The 18650-nt window shown below is 53.3% G+C and overlaps 4 protein-coding genes across 4 annotated transcripts; 3 read left to right on the top strand and 1 right to left on the bottom strand.

The window, feature by feature from the left end:
• Positions 1 to 2116: 2116 nt before the first annotated feature.
• BDP81DRAFT_125343 (uncharacterized protein) lies at positions 2117 to 2880 on the bottom strand. The gene has a single exon (XM_060581659.1). It carries the CDS (start codon positions 2716 to 2718, stop codon positions 2209 to 2211), a length of 510 nt encoding a protein of 169 aa, XP_060449576.1. The 5' UTR covers positions 2719 to 2880; the 3' UTR covers positions 2117 to 2208.
• Positions 2881 to 8105: 5225 nt separating this feature from the next.
• BDP81DRAFT_417779 (uncharacterized protein) lies at positions 8106 to 9713 on the top strand (the record flags this gene model as incomplete). The annotated part of the gene is made up of 1 exon (XM_060589653.1): positions 8106 to 9713. A coding segment is annotated over one exon (270 nt), but the record flags the coding sequence as incomplete, so codon positions are not given.
• Positions 9714 to 14130: 4417 nt separating this feature from the next.
• Positions 14131 to 14807, top strand: BDP81DRAFT_125321 (uncharacterized protein). The gene has a single exon (XM_060581658.1). The coding sequence runs from the start codon at positions 14409 to 14411 to the stop codon at positions 14766 to 14768; it is 360 nt and encodes a 119-aa protein (XP_060449574.1). The 5' UTR covers positions 14131 to 14408; the 3' UTR covers positions 14769 to 14807.
• A 323-nt stretch (positions 14808 to 15130) lies between these two features.
• BDP81DRAFT_445958 (domain found in Dishevelled) lies at positions 15131 to 17516 on the top strand (the record flags this gene model as incomplete). The annotated part of the gene is made up of 4 exons (XM_060592015.1): positions 15131 to 15862; positions 15986 to 16468; positions 16512 to 17318; positions 17391 to 17516. The coding sequence occupies 4 exons, from the start codon at positions 15131 to 15133 to the stop codon at positions 17514 to 17516; spliced, it is 2148 nt and encodes a 715-aa protein (XP_060449573.1).
• Between the last annotated feature and the right edge of the window lie 1134 nt (positions 17517 to 18650).

Here is an 18650-nt window from a genome sequence, read left to right as displayed (position 1 = left end):
TGATCCAGGGTCGAAAGGGAAAATAGGTTTCGAACCTTCCAATCCATGATTGACTGACCCCTTGCGGCCTTACCCAAGGAAAAGCCGCAAAGCGACGATGGACCTTGATAAACCTGGGCCATGATGCATTCTCCCCATTCGGTGGTAAAGGGCAACCACCATCGTCTCGACCTTCTGCAAAGCTGAGGAGAAACTTATTTGCCTTTTCATGTCTCTCTTGCTGACCCGGGGAGTGTCCCCGACGTGGCAGGGACAAAAAAGCAAAGTCCTAACTTGTGGCATCCCAAGACAGAGTTATTATGTGATGCGTTTGTTTGGATGGCATCATTGGCTATCGAGCCGCAAAAAGCTCGAGCTTTCCAAAACCCTCCTACTGCGTGTCTCACTGGCACATGTGTATCGCGTACGTAAATCATGGCCAATAGGGCACCATGCCGTCAAGTTGGTGTCTTGAGGCCCGTCGTCGTCGCTGAATTCCATGGACGCCTCTGTTTTCCGAATCCCGCATGGCAAGGGACCAGGCTAGCCATCTCTGTCCGGCCGGAGAGGGCGGCACTGTTGCAAACTGCATCCTCCAAACTTGTTTGCCCCCTTCCGATCCCAAGGTTACAAGGGGGTTAGACATCATCTGCGCAATGCCGGAAAAGACGAAGGCGAACGCGCGCGGGAGTTGTGTGACGTGAGATTGTGTGGCTTGCTCCTCAAGGCCAAGGGAAAGAAACGGCCGCTTGAACTACCGATCTCAGGCGTGACAAAGATGGCAAGGGAGCTCCCGGTCCCTTGCCATGTGGCATTGGAGATATTGGTCCCGCGATTTCCCATCGGGTCTGCAATCTAGCAACATCCGTGGGCATGCATCATCAAGTGCGAGGAGAGCAAGCCGCCTCCGATTTGCCGTTACCGCACCCTGTCTTGTCTTCCTGCGCGGCTTCCCTGGTTTCACGCTTGATCGGCCGCACCGCGCGAGATTGGCGATGGCTCCCGATGAGGTTGAACAGTTCTCCTCTAGTGAATCCAATGGCTCCAGGCCCAACCGGTCGGTCGGTCGGTCGGTCGTTGGGGGCCGTACCTGTCAAGCTGGTATTGTATCCGTATATGACGGATGATAGGTAATCGTTGGCCAACCGGATGAGGTGTCGGTGACAGTGGTTGACTCGAGGGGAAGACAGGTCGTTGCGAAACGTCAGCTGCTGGCCCCCCCTTGTAGCTCAACGTCTCTCTACCTCATAATAAGCGGCGTCAGCTCTCTGCCTTTTTCCCAGCCCGGCCTACCATGTGCCAGCGTACCAGCCTAACCCCAGGTGTGCCCGGCAAGCCCCCCCAGCCCAACCCCAAATCCTCCTTACGACCAGGGCCCTGGAAACATCGTGTTCGAATTTCCGTGTGGCTTGCCTAGCCACGTGGCAATCTCCACCACTGAGACCGAGCCAGCCCGAATCTGGTATCATTTCTGGATTTTGTGTTCTGCCTGAAGCTTCCCACAGTGTTTGCTACTCGTGCCCGCCCCCACTTTAATTGGATTTCGACACATCTCACCCACTAAAAGTGGGTGCTTTTCACCCAAACGACCATGTCACCCAAACGCGCACCCATAGTAAAGTTCAAATCCCAGTTTACAGATTGCCTTCTCAACGACCACCCGTTATCAGCAACATTAAGCAACTATGTAACCATAATACCCTCAAGGTTCTCTTTCTTTTGGTCTCTTCCCCGAGTTCAAAACCCCCGAATTGCATGAAATGCGCGTTTGGGTGACATGGCCGTTTGGGTGAAAAGCACCCACTTTTAGTGGGTGAGATGTGTCGAAATCCAATTAAAGTGGGGGCGGGCACGAGTACCGTTGGGCGGGCCAAGAAACGCATCGTACGGTTCGTGCCTTCACACTGCACCAATACGCATCGCCGCGAGCTCTCGACAGCCGCTAGAAGAAGAGTGTGTGACAGTTGAATGTAAATTGAGGCGCTCGATCGTGCATGGTATCCAGCCGAGAACTGAAGACTAGGATGCTTGGGGCACTTGGACATTTTGACATCTGCACGTCGATGGTAGGCTGTCTCGCTTCGTCGAAGCGGGATCGCGCGCTTATCAATAGGTTTGTGTGGTGAACAGGGTTTGTGGTCGATAAGACGAACTGGTTTGACGCCCGATGGGTGAACGGCACCGGAAAGCTCTTTGACTCTTGAGTGTGCAAGGGCTTGCGCGCAAAGTTTACCGCACCATGACTCTTGCAGAGATATCCGTATAGATGACCTTGGTATTGGCGCTATCGAGACTAGCCATGTCGAAAGTGGCAGTAAACGTTTCCTCCCCTGAGCCACGAACCGAGATGCCGGCCTGGCTTATTTCAACCCGCATCAAGTCACGCGCTTGCTCGATACTAAAGTTGTCTGTCTCCGTAGCGTCGTGGACAGAAAATGCGGGAGCTCGCCAGGCTCTCAGGGTAGACCCCCAACGAACAAACAACGGCAAGAAGAAACCAACCGTTCGAGATAAGCCTTCCCAACACACGTGTGGCTGCAGAATGACGGAAGCCACCCCGCATCCGGATTGGCGGCAGAAACGGGAGAAGAAGTTGCAGAACCCCCTCACGAGATATCCACGTGGAAATAAAGGGGGAGGGGGGTGAGCAAACTGATGAGAGGCAGGGCATCTCCAACCGCTGGGCACCCATCGTATGATCTCGCGACTCCATCTTGAGCGCTCCTCGCTCCCTAGCATTAGATTCCATACGGATATGCGCGTGATGCAAAGGAGGAGGTGGGGATTGTTTGATCCAGAGTGATTTATGCGGCCTTCTCCCTGTCAGTCGCGGGAAATTTTCCTGGACCAGCAACTGCAGCTGCCACCCACGCGCGCAGTGTAGCAGTAACGTTTTCCCTCAAGTCTGTGGGAATTGACGCATTGTGGGGTTCTCCAACGGCCCATGGAAGATCAACGTCGAACGTCCAAGATGCCGTACTGGTAGTTGGTAGGCCAATCAAAGGTAAACAACTCGCCGTTCGCTAGGAATAATCGCCATTGGCTATGACTGAGTAACACCTGATGATTGCTTCGGTGATGGGACGATCGATGCCCCAGGTCGCTAGCCCTGAAGCTAGGCTGTTGAGCCATTTCGTGCTGCAGGATCAGCCGTATGCATCTGCTTGCGAGCATCAGCCCCAGGCCAGGCCACACGGTGTCAAGTCGATAGCTTCGTCACAACCCCTGTCGGCCCCGCGAACGATGAGCCATGTCTTTGATCTGTCGATTTTTGGTTGCTTTTTCCTTCCAGCCTCCAATCGCCAGCCCGTCTCAGATGCCTCTGAAACGGCTTTCAGCTGATTAGCCACGAGATTCGACACGTGTTGAGTGAGCGCCACATGGCGCCGCCAAGTTTCTCCACAATTCATCATTCTAGCTGTTGGGGGGAAGTATGTCGAATCGTCGATGCAAACTTATGGCTTGATAGTACGGACTTGTTGAGGCCACATTTCGTCACCGGAATCCTGCCCCTATGCTTGCGTTCTCGTCAGGTTTCAGAGCGCAAATGCTTTACAGCCGAAAGACAAGACTCAAATGCAGAGCGGTAGTCGGATTGTTCTCTGCTCCGTATTGAGCTTGGTGCACTGTGGCGCGACCCACAGGGCCTAAGAGAGCGAAATGGGCAGAGGTATCCGAACCTCGCGCTGCGATATTGACTGAAGATTGGTGTAGTGGCCTATCATGGGTAGCTCCCTTGACAGGGAGCATCCCAACGAACTCTGACCCGTGCTAGCAGCTTTCAACTCGTGAACCTATCTTTGCTGCATAATCGCTGAATGCGCCCTACCAGCGTCTGGTGACTGTGTTGCTACAGCGATGTAGCTCTTGGCAGCGAGGCTCATCTAGCACCACCGCGGCGTTATTCGTCGTGGATGAAACACAACGCGGTATCCACCTATCATAGGATCGATTAGATGGATGAATGTGTGTATCCAACGTGAACCCATTGCTCGCGATAATGCGCCACGAAGGAAGTGACAAGCCAAGATCGGTTAGTGGTCTAGCATCCACCATGCCTTGCATGTTTAGATGCCTTTTGCATCTTCAACTTCTGATGGTGTGCTGCGAGCATAATAGACTTGGTCCGTTGCGCCGGGCTTCCGCGGGTTTTCGTTTGAGCTGAAATTCGACTTGGGCGCGGATAGAATGTAAGGTTCGTGCTGGCACTGCAGCAGCAGTGCAGGAAGTTTGGCTACCCAATCGCTACCAAAACTTGGTTCGCTTCCACATCAGGGACAGACGCGGGAGGTCAACGAGCGAAACGTCAGACGTTTGAAACCGAGAGATAGCAAGGTTGGCTGAAGCGAAGGTTAGAAGTCCAGACTGAATGGGATAAGGCGTCGTCGAACTGGCTAATTGTAAGCAGGGCCCGTCTTCCTTTTTCGTCATCATTGTGATATTCCACAGCAAGGTTGCCCGGTTGTCCTCACCTCCGTTATGGGACTTTGAGAGGTGAGACCCATTCAGCTTGAATCAAACCGCAGTCACCAACCCCTGTATGGCCTGGGGGTTTTAGTTCGTGTTTCCACGAAGGCTTCTAGAAGCCTGGACGTTACTCCATACTTGTGCGGAACTTAGATGTGGGCGTCAGGCGGCGGTGCAAGACTGCAAGTATCCTTAGACCCCACCCACCCCGGTATCACAGAAACGATAGGCCGGACCAGTCATGGAGCGCATCCATCCGTAGCATCCGTTGTCTCTGTGCTGTCACCGCGTGGCTTGATGCTACGGGATGTATTGATAGGTAGCGGGCCGGTAGACAAGCAGCCGAGCCAAATTATAGACCCGGCAGGGCCTGCGTTGCGTGGGCTTTATTAGTTGGCATAAGAGGTTTTGATGAAACGTGTCTGGTTATTGCAGCAGGGCTGTAGTTCGTAGCCTGAAAAGAGAGCAGGTGGATGATGCAACCGGTTGTCGACCTGTCACCGCCGAAGTTCGAACAGCCTGGAGCGCCTTTCGTTGATGTTACCCTGTGTATCCGTAAGCCGGGAGAGGCCAAAGCTTGCGGTGTGAACCGTGGATTGATAGACACATTAGTGTCCTATGTTGCCTATTGACGCTGATTGGCCGAGAACATGGAGTCAAAGACGACTTCTGTAGCAAGGCGCCAAGCTGCAGATGAACCTGAAGAGGCTGCTTGTCGCCTAGCGCTCCATCCATCCTTTGTTAGTCAACTGGAAAGGTAGGCCTGGTTGGCAAACGGCGTCCGAGTGGGCGTTTTGGGGGACGCAAGGCTCCGACTGCCAAGGGGGTAAAGATCGGCGTCCAGGGACCAAGGCACCAAAGCAACTCTGTCGGAAATAACGGGCCACGGAGGGTCCATCCAGCAGCTCCTCCATCATTACGGTGACTCCGAAGTTTACGTGTATTTCCAGGGCGCGTCTACGGATATCTGAGCACATACCCATCAGTCAGCTCAGCGTATCCGAACATATGTGAGACTGTTAAAGCGTAGCAGCGGGGCAAGGAAGGTATCGAGTGCACATCGTCGATACGGGCCGTTGAGCTGGAGGCGGGCTCGGTCAGCTTCTCTATGGTGTCAAGAGAGGGTACCGTGAGGTCGGGTTTGCCAACGGGATACCACTCAGAAGGCTGTTGCCCCTTTGCCAATAGCAGAGTGCCTGTGCGCGATTGAATGCGTCGCGCGACCGTGACGAGTGGTGAAGAAACTGCAGTGCAACATCCGAGATGGATTGCCGAAGAACATCGCCGATTGGATTGTGTTTTCTGCTATTTTGCGTTTGTCGTGGTTTGTCTTCAATATTGTGGCAGTGACTCTTTCGATTGCCGTCGAGTTGTTTCAGGCGTCCTGAATCGCCGACGGAGAGAACGCCGACTTTCTCGTCCAGTGGGGTGAATTTGAGGTGAAGTCAAGAGACCGAGGGTCCTAGACTAGATACGAGTACTCCGTACCGGTATCCATCCTACAGAGTAGGTACTCTGTGGTGTAGATGCTCTGACTCTGCCAGTCTCTGTCAGTCTCGGTTGACCATGCAAGTGCAGACAAACATTGGATGACGTTGGGTGCGTATTGGGCTTCCCGCACCAGCCCGTTGAGGTGAAGTGAGGGGACGGGTGCGGAAGCCAAAGAAGTATTCGTAGGCTAACGTAAGGTAGGATGCTGTGACGCTGTGCTTGGGCAGAATGTCAATGGGCAGGCATAGCGAGCGTCGATTGGGACGACGGTGCCGGTCGGCTGGGGTGCCGGGGCTTCAATCAGTCAGCAGGTGAGTGGGAGAGAAAGGTTAGTTACGGGTACCGTAGGATGCCACAATGCGTAGTAAGGTAATTACTGTGGTATTGTCAGGTAGGGGCCCCGGGGGGAGGATTGGAGGTGGCGTGGGCGAATTTGGGTTTGGATGTCCTGCATGGTGACTGACGATCAATGAGCGACGAGCATCCCGACCTTGGAGTGTCGAGAACGTGGTTGTGTCGAAAATTCAAAAAGGCAGCGTAGCAGCGTTTGGTACGGAGTACGGAGTACATTGGATAGGTAGGTATTCGTAGGTGGATAGGTAAGGTAGGTATGTGGATAGGTGCGAAAGATGGCAGCCGAAAAGGATTAAAGGGGAAATGAGGGGAGGGGCGGCAGGGCCAGTCCCTAGGAAGGAAGGACCAGGGGTGTGGTGGCTCTGCATGGCAGCAACGTGACGCCGCCAAAGAAAGACGCGGGCCTATCTGGATCCACTGCGTGGCTGCAGGGAAGGTGCGGGCCCAAAATAGCTTGGCTTGGTGGGAAGGATCCCTGAGGCCACGCGCCGATCTGTTCGGCCTGGTGGTAAGACTTCCAGGTGCGGCCCCATAACTCATGCCTCATTGGCGGAGACCCGCCTTGCTGTACCTCCGTATGGATACCCGTCTCTTTTTTTTTTTTTCCACGACGGTGCAGTGCAGGTGGTTCCCCTGTACCTTACTCCGTACAGTACCTCAGAACTTCAGAACACCAGAACACGCCGTAAACAGGTGTGACAGGGAACCTGAGGTAATGTCGACCATCGCATCGCTTCAAAGGAGTGGGAAAAAACGGTGCAGACCCAGCAAATACACTTTCACTCGCTACACCACTACTGCGCGAAAGATTACGGAACCGGGGGAAATTTGAGGTACATCTGACATTAGGAACGTCAGGCGTCTGGTGGGCGCAGACCAAATGTGCCGGTGGGATGAGGTACGGACCGTACGGTCATGTTCCAGACTTTGGTCACAGTTTTTTCCCTCTCTCTTGCTTAGGTAATGGAGTATTCAGGCATGCCGCACGCCGCACGCGGGCAACGGAAATAAGGAAAGAAACGGAGAGAGAGACAACGGCGGCCGGCGGACGGGCAGTTCCTCCTGCCTGTCAGGTATGCCAGGCTGCGTTAAGCTTGTCTCCTTTTTTTTCTTCCCTTCTTCTTTCCTTTCCGCACCTCCCTGCGCTCATGGATGGGCAGGAAGTACGGAGTAGTAAGTACTCGTTACTGCCTGCCTTCCACCGCCTCGCCACCTTGTATCCGTACTCGAAAGGCATCTTGCCTCGTACCCTTATCATCTCCACTTCTTCTCCAGTCATTCCACCATCATTGGTCGATAGATATGGGTACCTGCCTGGATCATCCGGCGACACATGGGAGCCATGAGATGGGAGCCACCCGGTTTTGTTTCTGCACGCCTCTTGTCAATTCTTTTTTTTTTTTGCCGAAAGTGTGTGTACACAGTGGGAAGAGTGCGAAGCCCCCGCTTCCTCAGAAGTACCTTCTTTCGCTCTCCTGTCACCCTCACGATCTCTCAACTCATTCCCACTCAATATCCACTTTGGTCCGTCCTCAAGCATCCAATTAACCACCACAACTGGTAGCAGCATGGACTATCAACCGCGACCCTTCACGGTAACCCGACGGCGTCGTCAGCCAAAAAAGACCTCTCGTTCGCTCGCTCTCGCTGCGCAGCGTATTCGCATCAAAACATCATCATCACCGCCTTTTCAACCTCCCCTCTAGGCCCTCCCCCCCCCCCCCCCCCCCCAGCCTCATCCACCGGTGGGACTACCCGCCGCACGAGTTTCCCAATTTCTGGATCCCGTTCGATGGAGTCTGGACGTGTTCGTCTACCCGCAATCGGGTATCCTCACTGTGCCAGCTAGATGACCGTTTTGTACCTGCAAGGCCGATATAATCGAAGCTGTGGACTCTCTCGGTTCTTCGAAATACACGCTCATGTCCCGATTTCCAAGCCCGCCTGACTAAGGTAGTCCCCCTTCTCAATCCAAGCTTTACAGATCATAGCATATACGCACGTGTTTTGACAACGCCTCTCTCTACACTATCCCACGCTCCGCTCATCTTCACAACCAAACAACCCCACGTTGCAGGTTCCTCTTGCGATGGATAGTTCAGGGCGGGCTAGTATAGTGTAGTATAATCTACCGGCCGCTCGTGTTGCCGCGCCAATCCTCACAGAGCTCAACAGTCGTCCTTGTTAGGCACTCTCCTCCTGGAGCCGACATGGCGGGGGTAATCTGAGTTCAGAACCAGATATCAGACGGCGAAGAACCCGCACGCTTGCCTGCCTGGCCGCCTAGCATGTCCGCTGCACCTCACACGCCCTCTTGGCCATGTCTTCCGAACGAGCCTACCTAGTTGACCTCTCTCAACCTTCTCTCTATCTCTTCCCCGTTGGTTCCCCGCAGGTGCCTTGTGCCGTGCGTGCGTGCTTACCCGGGGGCCTAGGCCCTGTCCAAAGTCCTCTGACATCAGAGTAAGGCACACAACATAAGATGGACGTCTATTGCCAGGAGCGGCGGCGGCAGGCACCGATAGAGGAAGTGTGCCTGGGAGCATGAAAGCCCCGACATCGCAAGGTCGTACGTAGTATGTAAATCGTATCACAGTTGCGCCACTTCCTGCCTCCCGTGAAAGGACTCATAGATGCATGGCCTGCAGGTGATAGCTCATTCACACATTGTCTTGGTGCAGTCAACGGGGGCCAGATGGCGAGATGGATGCTGCATACTATATATAGCCTGCAATATAGTGCAAAAGTCAAAACCTATTGGGAGCGGGAGAGGCTCCTTACAACAGCCACATTACGCTGTTTTGCGAACCATTCTAGGGGCATTTCGTTGCCAAAGGGTGGTCCAGCATATGATCGACTTTTTTCCTTATCAGACTATGCTATGCCAAGACTATCCAGTCATTGGGAGAGAGGGAGTATCCGTAAGGTTCGATTGGTAGGGCTCTATGGGTTGCGAAACGCTCTGTAACGCCGTACCTGCGAGGTATATCTGCCTTTTTTTTTGTGCCCATATCCTGTCTTGCCTTTTGGGGGTTGGGCTGGGCGCATGAGGGAGCGAGGGGGGAGGTATGTATGCATGGCAACAGCGCACTTAGGCGCGGCCGGATGTAATGACATAGCAGATGTTCTGTCCGTCGCATCCGATCAAATGGCACCCGGCGCGTGGCCTATGAAACTAGGTACTCTGTTCCTGGTTCTTACTGGAGTAGGATTGGTACAAACGGGCGGAAAGAAAAAGAAGAAAAAAAAATAAACGAAAAGGACAAAAAAGGTTAGGAAGGGGGCAACGTCGTTCCTTGAACGGAGAGAGTTGGACGGACGGGTCATTGCGTCCCTTTTGATACCTCGGCCATGCGTCCGTCTTCCGAATCGAATATCGGAATTCGATATCGGAAGTCGATATCGGAAGTCGATATCGGAAGACGGGGGAGGGGGGGGAGGGGGGGGACGAACTCAGATTTACGTGTGGCAGAAAGATTGATAAAGAAGAGAGAGCAGAATTGTCGGGTCCTGAAGGTTCATGACTCTCTGTGCATCTATATTCGTATCATAGAAAAGACAAAAAAACAAAAAGGAGTAGGCAAGTTGATATCAACACGAGCCACTAAGTGTCACCAAAAACAAGCGAGCCTTCGGGAAAGCGAAGTGGATTATGCCAAAGGGGAAACGACGGCGCCGAACCAGGCAGATGGGTTCTGGTTTCTTTGCTAGCAACGATTGATAATTGTTGATGTGATGTCGATGCAGCACAAGGCCGCAGCTTTTTAGTTTCGAACGGCTTCGGGAGCTAGTGATCCACTTGGCCGGACAAGACCAGCGGAATGTCCGTATCACATTGACCACATGGTATCTTTCTGTCAAACGTAAAAGCTTTCGCGAGGGTCCAAGGTCTCGCGAGGTTGTCGTATCTTTTCGGGGATATGTCCATATTACCAAGTTAAACCATTTCCGGTAGTATACACCGCGGGCCGGCGACTTGTTGTCTCTCTCTCTTGGAATTCTTCTTCTTAGTTCCCGGCCCTAGAGTAACGATCGGTTGTTGAGCAAAAATAGAAATAAACCATACAGCACTGCCAGACTTGCCGGACGGCAATAGAAAAAAAAAACCCAATAGAACTCGCGGCTGTTCAAAATCGTGTCTTTGCATCATTCCTCTCCCGGTTCACACTGTAGGCAACGGCTTTTGATGGAGCTAGGCGCGATGGGTTGAGGAACACCTCCATGGCTCCCTGTTCCCTACCCACCACAAGGAGGTGGGGGGGAGCGCATGATAATCCCTACCGCCGTCGTCCATTCATGACCCTCTCACCTTTTTTTCACACCTTGAATACGGCCCCCCTTCTTCTCCCCTTGCCCACCACCCCCCCATATGGGACATAGCCAGGCTCATGGGGCCCGGACAGCCTCCCCCCCTTGACTTCCCCCGATGGCCGCGAATCTCAGCACACCGCGTATCTCAACTCCATTGATATCACAAAGGAGCTTTTTTTTTTCTCTCCCATTCGAGAAGATGAGGTAAGGATGAGTGGACGGGGTCACACGCACACGTAGCCAGGGTGACAAGGAGCCTATACTAGGGAAAGAGGGAATGGTCCCTATGGATACCTACGGCATCGAACCAGGGGAGCCGCTCGGGGGCAAAGGGTTAACGGTAAGGGTAAGGGGAGGGGGCGGACGGAGGCAATACGGCGTGCGGCGGCGCACAGTCGGGAGTTCTGCAATAAGGCGAAGGTGCGGCGCGTGGCGAGATATGATATCCCTACGACGTGCTGCGTAAGGCGTGCTGGGGTAGGGTAGCCAGCCAGCGGCACACCTTTGGGTAGGGTGAGGTGTGATTGAGTGAGGAGTGATGGAATGGGAGGCGCCGTGCCTCATGGCGAAGGCGCAGGCAGGGCACATGGCAGCCAGAGTGAGGAGCCCCCCTCCCCCCCCTGGGCGTTGAGTTGAGGAAAAACGGGGGGGTGGTGTTGAGCAAGGGTAAGGTATACAACTTTTGAAGTGTGGCCTAGGTATTTGGATGGATGGATGCTTCATTGCTCGCATGTGCGGCGGTTCAGTTTGGAATGCGACGTTGATTGGGTAGGGTATTGGTGGCTGTGAGTGTGAGTGAGTGAGTGAGTGAGTGAGTGAGTGAGTGAGTGGATGAATGTGAGTGAAAGAGGTATGTCTTTCGAGATGAGTGGATGAGAGGAGCTCTCATATGAGAGAGTTGTCTCTCACTCCCCGCCGTCCTCCGTCACTCCGTCCCGGATGGTGAGGGGTGAAGAAGGAGCAACGGAGTGGAGGGGGGTTCCATCACTTACAACTTCTGAACGGCCATGTGTGCTCTCAAGAGGGGGGAGTGCGCTGGAATGGGGACCTTCCATTGAGGATCCAGGCCAGAGGGTCCACACACGACACTTTTTTTTTTCACTGCAATGGGCCGCCGTCCAGCGGGGACTTGTTTGGTGGTGGATTTCTCTCAACCGGGACCTGGACTAACGGCAGGTGGCAGTTTCCTCCTCCATCCATACTCTGGAGTCTGAACGGTGCGATACGGATACAAAACCCTTATTACGGATATAAAAGTACAATACGGATACAATAACGACATTCCATAGGCCCACATCGTCAACCGTTAGGGAAAGGCATTTTTCCGGATGGGCAAAGAAGAATGGAAGGGAACTAAGGAGCAACCGTTCTAGAACGTCGGAAACTTACAGAAACAACCTCACAGCACAATGCCACGGATGCATATGATGGGCTCATCATCGGGTTAAAAAAAAAAGGTACCTTACAGACAGTGGATAGCGAACGGTGGACGGCGGCCGGTGAGCGACGGCCACGGAGGGACATGCATGCAGCGGCACCACCATTATCAATCTGCCTCGTGGCAAGCAGCTCTATTCTTCCATGAAGGGGTTGCGGCATGGCTGGCCACACGGCATAGCTCCCGTCTTCTGGTGCGTGGACGAAAGCCCGCCTTGCATGCTATCGAATGAGAAATGCAGACAGACAGCCCATTCCAGGCCCACCCTTCACAGTACGGAGTAAGTATAAGGTAGATGGTATCAGAGAAAGAGACTATGAGTACGACAAACATGTCGTGTCGGGTGTGAGAGAGAGCGTAAGGAAAACAACAAAAAGTTGGGCAAAATAAGAATAAAACACGTTGGATGGATTCCCCCAACTTTACGGATACTTTGCTTTACTTTACCTCGTGCCCCTCTTGATCCCGTTCCTGTTCCTATTCCTATTCCGTCTTGCACATCATTCCCTACTTCTCTCACCCGTCAGCAGCTCTCGCTCGCCCCTAAAAAAGATCGGTTTCGCTGGCTTCCCTTTTCCCTTGCCCCCTGGTCCATGTTTGGAACCCGCGCCGGCCTGGTTGACTTTTTGTCCTGGGATTTCTTAGTCTCGTAACTTCTTCACGTTTCGTCCACTCTTCTTCGCCTGTTCGTGGGACTCGTGCTGGACAAGTTGCGATCAAGGGGGGGGGGAAACTCAACTCTCGACCCGAATCTCCATCCAGCTAGCCCAGCTAGTATCCCGTACCTTGGGACTCTAGATCAATCCATCGATCCATCAGTCAAACGCCAAAATTGCCTCCACGAGTCCACACCCCGTTTTTATTTTATTTTCTTCTTTTTCGGTTTACCTTTCCCGAATCCTACGAGAAGAGGGTACCTCTTCTCATGCAGAACCACGAGAGAGAAACCCAGGAATGAGAGAGAGGGGAAAATTAGTTCACCCAACCCGCACGCCAATTTTCAGTCTAATCGAACTACCACTGCTCCTATATCGTACGGGGGCGGCATAGTTCGCAAAATATCAAACAGGACCCTATTCCGATCCTGCTCTAGCCTCTTACCACCAGCACACTCCCATACCTCGCTATTCCAAAGGCGCATCATTTTTCTTTCTGAAATTTCCTCCCCCATGGCCTGACCTTACCGTCCACACCTGAGACCTCACACCTTGGACCTGGAACTACGGATACCGACTACCTATACTACGGATACATTGGCTGGCCTTACCATACTTTACTTACCCTACCTACTACACCTTGACCTTGACCACTCCGTAAAACCTCGAACCTGGGAAAAAAGGAGAAGGGCAACCCGCCAGACCAACGCCCTCGTTTCCCATCTACTCCATCCCAGCGTCAGCCACCACGCCTAACTTGTCACTATCCATACACCAATCCCAATTCCCTCGTGCTCCTCTCTGCAGTACGGTACTGTGAAAGGTGCTTGGGATTGGATGCTAGGCTGGGGCTTATTGCCATCTGTTACAACCTCTTATTCCCGTCTCATCTCACACACACACACACACACACACACACACACATACTCCGTACGCAGCGCATCATCTGCATCGTCCACCCTTTCGTCGGCCTTCTTTCTGAAGAGCCGTCGCCTTTTCGCACATCACCGTCGCCAGTCATCCATCGTCCGCGCCCGCCCGCGCCGCCCGTCCGTTCCACCACACACACACTGGCACACATAACACACATGTCACCAAGCGCGGCGTGAGGAAATCTGCAGACAGAATCCTTCCAAGCCCAGGCCGCCGGTGCCATCCCAGAGACGAATAGCTTTGACTATCACGTCACGCCTGGACCTTTGGCCACAAAAAAAACCCCCATCGAATTGTTGGATCATCGTATCTCAGCTTCAAGTCAAGTCAGTACCTTACCTTACCTATTTACCCTGTCCGGCGCTCAGGCACGACGGTCATATCCGTAGCCCGCATTTCTCAAATCTCCCCCATCCACGTTCTTCCCAGTCATCGTCTCGTCCTTCCAAGTCTCGACTTGCTCGTATGCCAGCGCCCAAAATTCAAAATTTTTCCCCATTCCCTTTCTCTATCCAATCTTGTTGAACCATTGCCATCCGAGTACATTACAACCTACCCTATACCTAGTGCGAATTACCTCTCCTCCCGTGGTCCCCCCTACCTAGCAGCAGGTGAGCAGGTCCCCGGTGGTGGCAGATTCAAGCAGCAATGAACAAGTGTGGCGTGCATAGAGAGAAGAGAGAGACAGAGAGAGAGAGAGAGAGAGCCTTGTTCGCGACGTCCGACATCATCTCGTCTCGTTCGCTCTCTCGTCCTGGAGTGTACCTACCTTACCTGGAATGACTGCCTGTCTAATCCCATTATCTCGCTTTTGGTTTTCGCTCATCATCGGCATCCCATCTCCCTTCCTCTTCCCTTTCCCCTCTGCTCTGATTACACAGGTATTCGTACTCCGTCTACATCCACTCAATTGTGGCAGAGGTGGTGGTTCAATCAACTTAAGGTACGGGGTACTGGGCTCTGCTCTCTTGCTGGCCCTGACTCCCATTGCCTTAGTTCTGCCCGCCTACTGCCCGCTCTTTCTGCTCGCTGTTAGCGGTAGCGTGGAAGCGTCAGGCCAAGCAAAGTCCCCAAGTACTCCCGTACCTTACCCTCCTCCCACTTGCACTCCCCCCCCCACTCCCCTTGTCAGTCAGTAGTCTCACTCCCACGCTCTTCCCACCCCCACTAGCCTCCCCCCCTTGTATCTTTTACTTACAGGGTTCCACCGTCTACATGTACACCAGCCCCTTGAGGCCTGTGTACTCCGTACTGTACCTCGTCCCGGCCAAGTACCTTTTTTTCCCTCTCGCTCCATTCGCAGCCCTTGTCCCTTATTCTCCTTCTCCTCCATCATTACCACTACCACCACACACCTCCTCTCCTCCTTCACGCCCTGCCTCACCAAACCACCCGCTTTCTCTTCTTTTTTTTTTTTCCCTCTCCATTTTCTGCGCCGTGCCTTTTATTTGAACACCCGTCTTGCCGTCCGCGCCTCTTCTAACCCTCTTCTTCCCATTAGATGGCCGCTGTCTCCAAGACATCCCGACCTCCGAACCACGAGCCATTGTCAAACGAGGCCAGCTCTCAAACTATCACACACAAAGCCAACCCCAACCCTACCAGTGCTAATCCACGATCCACCGCTACTACCACCACCACTTCCAGCACTCCTCCTTCTGCTGCAACTACCATTGCCACCACCACTGCATCATCATCGACCGATCCCTACCACGCTCAACAACACCACCAACAACAACAGGCCCCCTCGGTGAAGCGTCCGAATTATCGCTCTCATCACCACTCGCCTTCTACCAGTTCTCTCTACAAACTTCAGCGGTCTGGTGGTATTTTCGGCTTCGCTGCTGCCGCCTTTGACAAGACCCAATCTGCACTCGCTGCCTTCTCCTCGGACCAGTCTGTCCGCCAGCGCGCCTCCAGTTCCGCATTGGGCCGCGCCTCTTTGACCCCCGACTCTGTCTCCGACTACTCTGCCAATCTGGGCTCTCAAGACAAATACCCACGATATACGAGCCCCTCCAATTACTCGTCTTCTTCCAGCAGCACCCTGAACAACATAGAGGGCAAGTACCCAAGCCAGGTGTCGCTGGTACAGGATATCCCCTCTCAGCCATATAGCGAGACCGATCCGACCAGGCCCCTTCCCATTCGATTGCCGAGTATTGAAAGCAAAATGCACCAAACCTCCTCGCGGCTTCTCCGCATGACGGATGACGACCGGCCATTCACAAAGGTCAGTTCATTTGTCTCAATTCTGATCTGCTCGGCGAGAATCGCGCATCCAGTGACGGTCGCATTCCTAGTCGCTTCGATCGAACCCCGCGATTCAGAGATGGCTAACGTGGAACAATGACAGGACTTCAAGGATCTCTACTCAACACTGATTGTCAGCCTTTTGCCTTTGTCCGCACACCGAGTACGCTTAACACGTGTGGAAAACACGTTCTTGTCCGAAGATGCGATCAACAACTTGGGATCCCTCAAGTTTTCCCAATCCAACCGTATGCCCGACCCCAAAGACCCCTCTAGGATAGTCACGACGACCACAACGACGACCTTCTCCATGGCCAAGGACATGGCACGCTCCATTTGCCAAAAGTTCCTCGAAGCGAGATTTATCGAGTCGGCCGACGGAAAGTACCAGCAGGTGTACAACATGAAGGGTTCCGTGTGGCAATTGACGCCCAAGGGCGTGACCGTGTTGGATCGCTTCTGCTCACGCAATGGTATCCAACAAAAGTCGATATCCGACCTGGTCGGCGCGACCCTGTCGCAACTCGTCATTCTCGAGCGGGACGGCCAGACGGACAAGCTCATCACGGATCGCGGCACAATTGAGGTCATTTTCAGGAGATTCATTGGAACACGGCCCCAACGTCAAGTCGAGCGTCAGCTCAGCCGATTCAGACTCACTTAGCGACTACAAGGATGGCTTGACTGGTGTCAAGATGGCTAGCGAGCGTAAGGTGAACGGCAAGACGTACAAAGATACTTTTACTGGCAAGGCCGCCACTGATTGGTTGATGGACTGCTGCACAACCGTAGACAGGCGGGAGACGTACGACATCGCGTCCCTGTTCGTGGAGTACGACTTGGTGGAGCCCGTGGTACAAGACCGTGCTCATATGGCACAATATCCCAGCAACAACCTGTTCCAGCCCACAAAGCATGCCATTTACCAATTGACGGCAAAGGGCAAGGATCTGATCAACGGTCTCGGTTCGCGGGGAAGAAGGTCAGAAAGCGAGGTCGTCGCACCCTCTCGCAACGCTATCGCGCGAGACTCCAACACCCAACGGTTGGACAAGATTCTCAACGACGCAGCCCTTCGCCTGCTGTTCAGAGAAAACCTGCGCGAAACACATTGCGAGGAGAACCTTTCTTTTTACCTGGACGTCGATGACTTTGTTCGGAGCTGCCGGCAGGCGATTCGTGTCGCGCAGAAGAACCCCAACGCGAGCTCAATGGACGGCATCAAGGAGATCATGGCCCAGGCGTACGGGATTTATAACGCATTCCTCGCCCCCGGCTCTCCCTGCGAGTTGAACATTGATCATCAGCTTCGCAACAACTTGGCGACCCGAATGACCAAGGCTGTCGGACAGGATGTAGCCATGATCGACACACTGCAGGAAGTCATGTCCTTGTTCGAGGATGCTCAGAACGCAGTTTTTAAACTGATGGCAAGCGTATGTTTATTGTTCCCGCCGATAACTGTGGAATGTGAGAACTTTTCATGCTAACCTGACTTGTCTTTCCAGGACTCGGTTCCCAAATTCCTGAGAAGCCCCAAGTATGAGCACACCCTGAAGAACTACGATTTCGACTCAGTCACCGGCGGCGGCCGCGGCTTGGAGCGAAGCACGAGCCGATCGAACCGCAAATGAACAATTTTTTTGATATTACGCAACTCTTCCCCCCAAACTCAATATGAGACAGCATAATTTTTTTTTGCACAATCTCGTCACAACAAGACCGGATCGCGTTCCTAGGATCGACTCCATCGATGCTGGTACACGCAGGCCGTTTGGCAATTCTCGGCACTTCCTCGAACCATAATCTTGTGCATACGTGGTGGATGGTCTTTGATTCATTAACGGGCGGTGGGCAAGATCTTTCAGTTTTTCCAACAGAGGGGCCCCCAACCAGGGCTGATCTTGGCCGCCATCTGGATTATTTTGGAAATGAAGGCGTTGGGGATGGAACTATTCTTAGAGGGAGACCCCATGAGTCGGCGAAACTGAAACCGCTTGTACATGACCACGTTGTCATCATCACATGCGGACTCGACTTTTTTGATTCTTCCGTTTTTTTTTTCTTTTTTCTTTTTCTCTTCTAATTTCTCATTTTGTTTCAATCATAACTGGCTGGGTGGGCGGACGATCATAGAAGGACGGCATGAAAGAGCGCAGTCTCAACCACGACCCCCGAGACGAGCTTACGGCGACGGATGAACGATTTTATTCGTCACAGAGTGGAGGACGAGGGCGATTCCGCTGCCAGTTGGCATGCCGGAAGTGGATGTCGTGTGGACATTACGAAGCGATTAACTTGCTGTGGGATAAGGGGGAAGGACAAAAAGGGAGACGAGCGGTCGAGGAGCGATTCTGACCCAACTGTACATATCTCAGAGCTCCGCGAACCGAGTGGGGGGGCACACAACGCTCGACCTTCCAACTCGCCTCCGAATGAAAGGAAAGCAAATGAAAGTGGTACCACCAATCCTTTACATGCTCATGTCCCCCCCCCCGTGCGGTAGGAATGCTTCAATGATGAAATTCGCAGTGCTCAAAATAGGATGAGAGGAAGTGCACAGTCCAGACAGGAAGGTGTGTTTACTCCTGGTCCCTTCCTCCACGTGTTTGTCCAATTCATCCCATCTATCTACCCTTAGTTTCCGTCTTTGCCGACTTCTTCCCTTCTGGACCTGAACGGTTGGAATGCGCCACATTACCGGCGGCCGGTGGAAACATTCTTGGCAAGTCGACGGACCACAACAAACACGGGCCCGGGACGACTCC

This window comes from Colletotrichum phormii (assembly GCF_030913505.1).
Source record: "Colletotrichum phormii strain CBS 102054 chromosome Unknown BDP81scaffold_3, whole genome shotgun sequence".
NCBI lineage: Eukaryota > Fungi > Ascomycota > Sordariomycetes > Glomerellales > Glomerellaceae > Colletotrichum > Colletotrichum phormii.
This window is presented reverse-complemented; position numbering and strand designations above follow the sequence as displayed.